Here is a 10588-nt window from a genome sequence, read left to right on the forward strand (position 1 = left end):
GAATTTGTTTGTACCTGTTGCTTGGAAATGGTATGCACCAAACCATTAGGAGCCTTTCAGAATGAGGTGTTGACGTCAGTATTTGTGACTGGTTTGTCGGTCCAAGTGAGTTCCACTTGTGAAGTCCCTACAGTCTATCAAGGTTTTTCAAACATTCACAGGATGTGGGCATCAACATTTGTTGTCCATCACTAAAATTGGAGACGTAGTGGGCAGCCGTCTTGTGCTTGTGAGTTTTTCTGGGGCAGGGATTGTTGGGTTCTTTCAGAAATAGCGAGAGGACCGTCATGTCATTGAGGAAATGAGTGGGAAAAGGAGGACTGGCATACCTTCGACCAGAACTAGGTGTCCCTGTTCTTGGACAAGAATTCATGTGACAGGCTTACAGCTGGCCCGGTCAGAGATAGGTTGAGGTGAGGCATTGCCAGGATTCCCTCCTCACCCTTTCTTTTGCCCTTTTCCTGCCCAGACGTACTCCCGTCCAAAATTGTGTGTGGGAGAACATTGGGCCATTTGCCTCCTAGGTTTAATATTTCTGGTCACTGAGGAACCCACTGAGTTACACAGCAGCCTGGAGGGGCCACCTCTCATCCTTCCATTACGTCTGATCACAGATCAATTCAGGAGAGATTTCTGCTCCGTCCTATGCCGGGAAAAGAAAAGAACACAATCGGGTATGTGGTCTGCAATATTGACCCAGATTTTCCAATGGTCAGATAGTCAATCCACTGGAATCCCACCCTCAGCTGAATCCATGGAAAATCCCGGAAAATTACATTTTACAATAAGACCAGAAGAAATAGAAACACAGGTAGGCCATTCGGCCCCTCGTGCCTGCTCTTCCATTCAATAGGATGGGCAATTTCCCTGCACACAGAACTCCTTTGAAAGGCTCCACAGAGGTAGGAGAATTTGGACAGTCCCAACTCACTTCAGCCTAATGGTCACCCAAGAAAAGCCTGTTCCAAAGGCACCTTCTAACTGAGGAACGGATGTGAGCGATTTAGACATAAACTTGACTTGATCAGTTAAGCGATAGAGTCGCTGTCCATGTTGTGGAAATCTAGCGTTCTGCCCCACCACTCCGCAAAAACAAAAGCTATTGAGTTTGGGAATCAGTTGTAGATTTCTCATTGCGGTGGAGAGATTTGTCCACTGTGAAATGTGGAACCTAGGCTGGCTAACCAGAGTTAAGGTACAGATCAGACATGATCTAGTTCATTAGTGGAGAACATGATTGGTTGGGGATGGGGGAGGTCATGTGACCAATTCCTCATCCTCACTCTCTGTCTGATACTGTACCTGTACACAGTCAGACAGTATCCAAACTAAGGCAGATAGTTGCTCAAGCAACTTAGTGTTGCTGCAATGTAGAATCAAATTTTCCTTACTGTACATGACAGTGGAGTAAATTGCAGAAGAATTTCAGAGTTACTTGTGAGATGCCAAACTAAATGCTTTGAACTATCACTCAGGTATTTCTTTTTAATACCCGTAAGGGGGAATAATTTGTACAGAAATTATTTCCCTTAGGCTTACTGGCTCCCATTTCAGTGGGAAACTAATAATGGAATATACAGAGAGAGGAGGTATGTCTGCAGGAGCAGTGAGCATCTGTGATGCTAAGCTGAAATGTTTCGGCTGGCAGTTGGCCCATACAACATGCCTGTGTGGAATTCCAGGTGTCCTTTTGATAATGGAATGTGATCCGTATCTTGCTGCTATGGAGCAGCAGGTGATGCTACTGCTATCAGGTTAAGACACAAACCAGCCCAGTCGATCGATCACCTTCTGTCTGTCTACTGCCAAACGGCAGCGGCAATGTGTGCCATCGACAAACCATCGTTGAAGGCCTTTCACTTGAACTTTCCAAATCCACGACCACTGACCACCAAGAAGGACAAGGACAGCAGATACAAGGGAACACCACCCCCTGCAAGTTCCCCTCCAAGCCCCTCACCGTCCTGACTTGGAAATATATTGCTGTTTCCTTTACTGTTGCTGGATCAAAATTTATTTTCCGTGTTCTTTCATGGGATGTGGGTGTCTCTGGGTAAGGCAGCATTTGTTGCCAATCCTTAAATGTCCTTGAATTGAAGGGCATGCTGGGCTGTTTCAAAGGACATTGGTGAATAAATAGGATTTTACAACATGGTCACAATTCAAATTCCAGATTTTATTAATTGAATTCAAATTTCACAAGCTGCCCTGATGAGATTTGAGCCCATTTCCTAGGAGATTAACCTAGGCTTCTGGATTAATGCTTGAGTAACAATGCCGCTATACTAGTGCCTTCTCTCAAAAATCAAGGAATTCATTTTCTGACAGCACTGTGGGTGTCCCTACACCAAAAATGGTCTGAGAAGTTGGATCACCAGCACCTCTTCCAGGGCAATTAGGAATGACGCATCGAAAAGGTGCATTGCACCCTCCATTTCCAGCAGGGCCTGTAACTGAAACCAATACTTTAGGCTGCCGTGTCTACATTCGCTCTTGATGAGAGAAACTCCAATCATCCCACTCTCCCCTTCTTTTCTCCACATTCCTGCCAGTCCTTTCTCTTCAGATAATTATCTGATTCTCATCCAAAGCCGTGATTGGAGCTGCCCTCCCTCATCCCACTCTCTCAGGCAGTGCATTTGTCAGCACTAACCACATATTTTCAGCATATAAACATTTTTCCTCTAATTGCCTCTGCTTAGAATACATCATAGAATCCCTACAGTGTGGAAACAGGCCCTTCAGCCCAACAAGTCCACACTGACCCTCAGTGTATCCCACCCAGAGCCATCCCACCTAACCTACACATCCCTGAGCACGATGGGTAATTTAGTGCAGCCAATCCACCTTGCCTGCACATCTTTGGACTTTTGCCAATTTCCTTAAATCTGTGTCTTCTGCTTCTGGGTCCTTCACAAATGGGAACCGTTTCACGTTATCTACTGTCGAAGGCCCAGTTTGGCATCAGAATGGGTAGGTGCCTACATGCCTCCCCTCCCTGCACTAATCGGGATCGAAGCTGATGGGGTCCTCACCTGGCACCCTCTGAACTGGTCAAATGCTCCTACCACCTCCAGCTTCACCTCAGGATAACACCATGAAATTCTGCCCAATAAATTCAACTTTACAACATGCATTGGCAAGATTCGAACACTTGATTAGAAACAAAGAACTGCAGAGGCTGGAAATCAGAAACAAAAACAGAAATTGCTAGACAAACTCAGCAGGCCCAGCACCGTCTGTGGAGAGAAAGCAGGGTTAATGTTTTGGGGCTGTAGACTCTGCGTCAGAACTGAAGATGCTGCCTTAATTTTGCCAGCGATTTCTGTTTTTGTTTTGAACTCCTGGTGAAAGGTTGCGGACCTGAAGTGTTAACTCTGTTTCTCTTCCTGCAGATGCCACCTGACCTTCTGCAGTCTCTGCTTTTATCTCAGGTTCCCAGCATCTGAAGTCTTTTCTGTTTTGAACCTTTGAACTCTGGGTTGCTAGGCCAGCAACACAAATACCAAACAAAGCGGGCATTGATTTAACAAACTAGTCTAATTCCAACTCTCTCCTCTCTCTCTGCAGGAGATGAAAGGGCGCCAAACAATGGGAATGGTCTAGTGGATAATATTATCCCATCACCTCAGAATGAAATTAGCTCATTAGAATTGCCTCCTAAGAGGACAGTTGACCCAGTCCAGGAGAAGAGCCTTGAGATCAAGCCCAGTGTAGCTGCCTTCGAACTGCAGCTCAGTCCTGCCGAGAAGTTACCCAATGGTAGTTCTACGAGCCACGAGATCAATGGACCAAACCAAGGGCAATGTACACAGTCTGCAGCCGCACTCCCATCCCCAGTAAAGGAACCACCACCTCTAGCTGCCAAACCCAAGCTGTAAGTACCACAGTTTACTCATTCTCATTTCATCCCTCCTTTATTTTGAACAGGGCATCTTTGGTTCGGCACTATCATTGCAACAATTCTGCTTCACTTGTGCTTTAATGTAAAAGCACGTTTGGAGCACAGTGCACTATACAGGTTTAACAAACTGATATGCATATGTGCAGTTTTACAATCAATTAATAATTTAGCACTGGCACATGTTCTCATCTTTCTCTTCTGAACACTTTCTGATTTGATTTGACTTATTATTGTTGTGTGTACCTAGGTACAGTGAAAGGTTTTGTTTGGTGTGCAGTGCAGGCAGATCATACCATGCAAAGTGCATTAGGGTAACAGAACAGAGCAAAGAATAGAATGTTACGGCTGCAGGGAAGGTGCACAAAGAGTGAGATCAACATTAAGTTTCAAATTTGAGAGATCCATTCAGAAGTCTAATAACAGCGGGGTAAAAGCTGGTCTTGAATCTGTTGGTATGTGTGTTTAAGCTTTTTTATCTTCTGCCCACTGGAAGAGGTTGGAAGAGATTGACTGTAATGGGAGGAGTTATTGATGATGTCGGCTGCCTTCAGGAGGTAGTGAGAAAGATAGCTGGAGTCAATGTTTGGGAAAGTTGGCTTGTGTGATGGACTGGGTTGTGTTCACAACTGCTCTGTAGTTTCTTATGGTCATGGGCAGAGCAGTTGCCGTACAAAGCAATGATGCATCTAGACAGGATGCTTTCTATGGTGCCTCTCTGAAAGTTGGTAAGAGTTCCTGCGGACATGCCAAATTTCCTTAGCCTCCTGAGGAAGTAGAGACATTGTTGCACTTTCTTGACCATCTCATCAACGTGGATGGACCAGGACAGATTGTTGGTGATCATCACTCCCAGGATCTCAACCAGCTCCACCTCAGCACCATTGTTGCAGATGGGAGCGTGCCCTCCACCTGGCTTCCTGAAGTCAATGACCAGCTCTTTCATTTTAGTGACGTCGAGGGAGAGATTGTTATCGTTACACCACACCACAAAGCACTATATCTTTCTATCCCGTTTGTATTCTGACTCATCGTTGTTTGAGATCCAACCTACAACTGTGGTGTCATCAGCAAACTTGTAGATGGAGTTAGGACGGAATTTGGCCACAACAGTCATGATTGTACAAGGAGTACAGTAAGGGGCTGAGTATACAGTCTTGCAGGACGCCTGCGTTGAGTATTGTCAAGGACAAGGTCCTGTTGCTCATTCTTACTGCTTGAGGTCTGTGGGTCAGGAAGTTGAGGATCCAGTTGCACAGGGTGGAGCAGAGTCCTATATCCTGGAGTTTGAATATTAATTTGATTGGAGTTGTAGTGTTGAAGGTGGAGCTGTGCACATATCAAGGATTTGTTTACAGTTGTTGGAGAGATCAAAAGATGAGGCCATGAATATGAAATAATGACTAATAAATGCAAGAGGGAATTCTGGAGGAATCTCTGCGCTCAGAGAGTGATGAGAATGCGGAACTTGGTAGCACGAAAAGCAATTGAGACTAATAACAAATGTAAGGTGCTTTTAAGAAGAAAGTAGATGAGGGAGAGAGAGAGAGGTAGCAGATGATGCCGATGGGGTGAGATGAGGAGATTTAAGCACGGAGTAAACTCTGACATGAAGTACATGGGTCAACAGAGCTGTCTTAGTGTTGCAGATTTTATGCTTGCAGTCTTCAACCTTGAGTCTGGACGGGGAGAAGATTCAGGAATGATAACATTGGGTTGACTAGCCAAAGCAACCTAAGCTTTTGAGCAGTCATACCAGGTCAATACAGCAGTGACTGTCTCTCCGATGGGAACAAGTAGCCAATTAGACCTAATAAGGTTTATGGTTATGGCAAAGAGTTCATTAAATAAATTACACCATTAGTGTTTAAGATTAGGTAACTAAATCAAGGTTAAGGTTAACTTGAAACAGCAGAGATGGTTGCTTTAGGAACAGAAACAGAAATTGCTGGAAAAGCTCAGCAGGTCTGACAGCATCTGTGAAGAGAAATCAGAGTTAACGTTTTGGGACCGGTGGAGCCTTCCTCAGAAGGGTCAGTTTCTTTAGGCTTCTTTAGTCTGTCAGATTTACTGTCGGTCATTCAATTGGTCTCTGGCTGTGGCAGACTGCCGTTTTGTAGGACAATGTCTCGTTCTGTGCTGTACGGGCAGGTATTCATTTCATTTTAACGTGAAGAGTATTTGCAGATGCCACCAGGAAAAAGGTCAAAGGGTTTGTTCAGCTCAACACCGAGAAAGTCAATGCAGCATTTCAATCATTTTATTAATCCTGTCCCATCAACATGATCTGGCTCATTAATTGTTCTTTATGAACTACCTGTGTGTCAGCTAACAACTCGAACCACTCCCCCACTCTAAAATAGTTGCGATGGATGGCGTTTATTCAAACTGAAGTGATCGGTATGTTCATTTGGCAGGATAGCAGAAAGCTGCATTGACTGATTGAACTCATGTGTGAGGGTTGATGTGCGTGTGTGTTCACGCTTAAATGTGACAGTGTGTGTGGGTATGTGTATGTCTGTGTGTGTTCCTGCTCTGGTAACTGTATATATGCCTCTACCTTTCCCTCCCATAGAGATACAGTACACTGGACACCTCAAATTGAATGACTTGCTGCCAGTGATAGCGTGCAAACAGTTCATGTTCCATATACTTTGAAGGATGCTCAGCCCATTTTTAAAAATTAATTTTAAGATTAAAATTCAGGGGATGTGGGCTTTGCAGGAAGGGCCTGCATCTGTGACACATCACTCATTGACCTTGTGAAAGTGATGGTGAACTAAACTGGAACTACTGTGGTGTACTTGATGTAAGAGGCAATTGCAGGATTTTGACCGAACAACACCGAAGGAACAGCAATATATTTTCAAATCAAGGTGGGAATGGCTTGGAGGGGAAAGGCCGTATCTGTTGCCGTTGTCCTTTTAGATGGAAGTGGTCGTGGGTTTGGAAGGTGCTGTCTGAGGATCTTTGGTGAATTTCTGCAGTGCATCTTGTAGATTGTACACACTGCTGCTACTGAGCATCGGTGGTGGAGGGAGTGGATGTTTGTGGATGTGGTGCCAATCAAGCGGGCTGCTTTGTCCTGGATGGTGTCAAGCTTCTTGAGTGTTGTTGGAGCTGCACTCATCCAGGCAAGTGGGGAGTATTCCATCACACTCCTGACTTATGCCTTGTAGATGGTGGACAGACTTTGGGGAGTCAGGAGGTGAGTTAGTCACTACAGGCTTCCTAGCCTCTGACCTGCTCTTGTAGCCACAGTGCATATATGGCAAGTCCAGTTCAGTTTCTGGTCTGTGATAACCCCTAGGATATGATTGTGAATATTTCTGATCAAATCCTGAGAACAGTAAAAATGCCTCAATATTTGAACAGCAGGATTCCCCTTTCCTGGGACTTTAGCTGTTGGAAATCCAGCATCCATTGTCTTCCCTTGCTGCTTATCTCTTGAATACAGTGTAAGTGGAAATTTGCCAACAGATTGATGTTTATCAGATATGTTGTTTAATTCTGGCAGGGCCTGATGTTCAAGAGCTGTTTGAACATGTGCATAAATCAGTCACAAACTGTAGATAAGGCGTCAATAATCAATCCAAACCACCACGGATGGTGGAAATCTGAAATAAATGAAACACTGCAAGACCTGGAGAAGGCAGGGAGGTGTTGCAGCACTTGTGGAAACAGAAACAGAGTGAACAATTTGAGTCTAGTACAACTCTTCTTCAGAACAGGGGCTCGGCAATGTGCTAAAGGAAATACAGCATCTTTCATAGCCTGTGGCCATCTCTAACTCTCTTTACAGCTATTAAAGGAAAGTAAAGGGGTGGTATTGTAGCTCAGAGGTTAGCACTGCTGCCTCACAGTGCTGGGAACCCGGGTTCAATTCCACCCTCTGGTGACTGTCTGTATGGAGTTTGCACGTTCTCCCCATGTCTGCGTGGGTTTCCTCCGGGTGCTCTGGTTTCCTCCCACAGTCCAAAGATGTGCAGGGTAGGTGGATTGGCTGTGCTAAATTGCCCATTGTGTTCAGGGATGTGTAGATTAGGTAGGTGATGAGAGATGCTCTGAGGAGCAGTGTGGACTTGTTGGGCTGAAGGCCCTGTTTCCAACTGTAGGGATTCTAAGATTCTATGTGCAGGCTCGGTGGATTGGCCATGCTAAATTGCCCATAGTGTCCAGGGATGCATAGGTTAGGTGGATTAACCATGGGAAATATGGGGTTACAGGGATAGGGTAGGGGGTGAGTCTTGGTGGCTTTTCGGAGGGTTGGTGTGGCCTTATTGGGCCAAATGGCCTGTTTCCACACTGTAGGGATTCTATGAAATAATGCCATATGCGTTTGTCAGTTTTATTGAATGTGGTGCATGTGGCAACCAATTTGTGCACAGCTCCATTCTGCAGTTTGTTGATTCACTGTGTTTCTCTGAAAGCCTTGTTCCTCAAAGCCAAGGCCTTGTTTTGTAACCCAGCCAGAATAAACCATCTATACTTAATCCCCTCGTCCAGCTGAGGTAAACTCTGTTGGTAATAACAGGTCTGTTTTAGCACCATTGTCTTCTACATTATATACTCTATCCACAATTGGGGTCAGTGGGAAGGTAGTGCAGAGGTGGCGGGCAGTGTAGGGTGCGGAGTTGGGAGAGAGTGGGGGGAAGATGCCACAGGGGATGGTGAATGGAGATGTGGGGTGTAGGGGGTTGGGGGGTTGGTGTTGCAAGAGGAAACTGCAGAAGGTGGGAAGGGGCAGTAACGAAGGTGGTGGGGGGAGGCGAAGTGTTGAGCACTGAAAATTGGAGCATGGAGCCATTGCTATCTCTTTTGACAGTTTTAACGCATGCACAAGTCCCAAAAGGCTATGTGACTACAACACCTGAAAAGTAGAAAGGTTGGGATTAAGGAGCAGGGTTTACTTTGTACAACAGGCTGCTGCATGTCCCTGGATCCTCTCATTCACCTTGCCTAAGCCCACGCTCCCTCATAGCCTTGGGCCAATATATTGAGAGCTTGGCCCTAGAATCAGTCTCGGAAATTGGTGCAGAATCTAAAGACCAAGATAGACTCATACCAACCACTGCTACTGCAAGCAAGTGCCTGTCAGGTCTTTAACAAAGGAAAATCATGTCTCTAATTGACTAAAATAAACAATACAGTTTAGTATAACTTAACAAGCTGTGCATTCCAAATCTTAACTACTTGTTGCATTGCTTTTTCTCATGTTGTCTCTGATGCTTTTGTCAATGTGTCCCCTCTGGTTCTTTGCTCTTCAATCAGTGGAAACAATTTCCCCTCCTTTAAGCTATCTAAACTTTCATGATGTTTTTATTAAATCTCCTCTCAGCTTCCTCGGCTGAAAAACAACCAACCCCATCATTTTTATTAAGTCTTTCACAGGATGTGGGCATTGCTGACTGGACCAACAGTTATTGCCCATACCTTAACTGCCCTTGATAAGATAGCTTTGATCTGCCTTCTTAAATTGCTTAGAGTTCTTGGGATGTTGACACCCACAATACCCTTAGGGAAGGGAGTTCCAGGATTGTGACCCAGTGACAGTGCAGGAACGGCGATATATTTCCAAGTCAGGGTGGTGAGTGGCTTGGAGGGGAACTTGTAGGGGGTGGTGTTCCCATGTACCTGCTGCCCTTGTCCTTCTAAATGGAAGTAGTCGTGGCTTCGGAAGATGCTGTCTAAGGAGCCTTAGCAAATTGCTGCAGTGGGTATTGTAGATGGTACACACATCTGTTACTTAGTGTCGGTGGTGGAGGGAGTTGACGTTGAAAATGATGTATATAGGTGCCAGTCAAATGGACTGCTTTCTCCTTAAACATAGAACATAGAACAGTACAGTACAGGCCCTTCGGCCCACAATGTTGTGTCGACCTATTATCCTACTAAGCTCGATCTACCCTGCATACCTTACATTTTACTATCATGTAAACATTCCAACATTCCAACACCCTCCTGATTGTGCCTTGTGAAGGGTGAACAGGCTTTGGAGTGGCAGGAGGAGGGATGCTCCTAGCTAAGTAATTCCGAAGAAGACTTATCATTCTCTGTTAATTGCATCGACCTACTGCAGATGCTGAATATTTGAAATAAGCACACAGAATGCTAAAGAAGCATAGAAAAAGAGAAATAGGAGCAGGAGTGGGCCACTCGGACCTTTACGCCTGCTGCACCATGCAAGATTGTTTGATTCTCTAAAGGTGGCAAGGCAAGGTGAAAGAGTTGTTTATAGACTTATAAATAAAGGCATGGAGTATAAAAGCAAGAAAATGATTCTACACGTCTACAAATCATGGGCAGACCCCATCTGGAGTATTGTGTTCAGTTCTGAGCACCGTATTTAAGGAAGAATGTTAAAGCCCTGGAGGGAGTGCAAGGGAGATTTACTAGAATGATACCAGGAATGAGGGATTTCAGATACAAGGAAAAATCAGAGAAATTGGGCTTTATTCTCCTTGGAGCAGAGAGGATTAAGAGGTGGCGCTAAAATTGATTCAGAGATAGTAGGAACTGCCGATGCTGGAGAATCTGAGATAACAAGGCGTAGAGCTGGATGAACACGGCAGGCCAAGCAGCATCAGAGGACCAGGAAGGCTGACGTTTCGGGCCTAGACACCCCTCCTCCATTTCTGATGAAGGGTCTAGGCCCAAAACGTCAGCCTTCCTGCTCCTATGATGCTG

The 10588-nt window shown here is 45.1% G+C and overlaps 1 protein-coding gene across 1 annotated transcript in view; it reads left to right on the forward strand.

Annotated features, from left to right (window-relative positions):
• LOC109921162 (palladin-like) overlaps positions 1–3881 on the forward strand; it is a 68461-nt gene extending 64580 nt beyond the window's left edge. The window contains exon 9 of the mRNA XM_048594069.1: positions 3571–3881. Coding sequence (XP_048450026.1) covers positions 3571–3881 — 311 coding nt within the window. The remainder of the gene's footprint in view (positions 1–3570) is intronic.
• Positions 3882–10588: the final 6707 nt, after the last annotated feature.

This window comes from Rhincodon typus, chromosome 3, assembly GCF_021869965.1.
Source record: "Rhincodon typus isolate 14 chromosome 3, sRhiTyp1.1, whole genome shotgun sequence".
Classification (NCBI taxonomy): Eukaryota; Metazoa; Chordata; class Chondrichthyes; order Orectolobiformes; family Rhincodontidae; genus Rhincodon; species Rhincodon typus.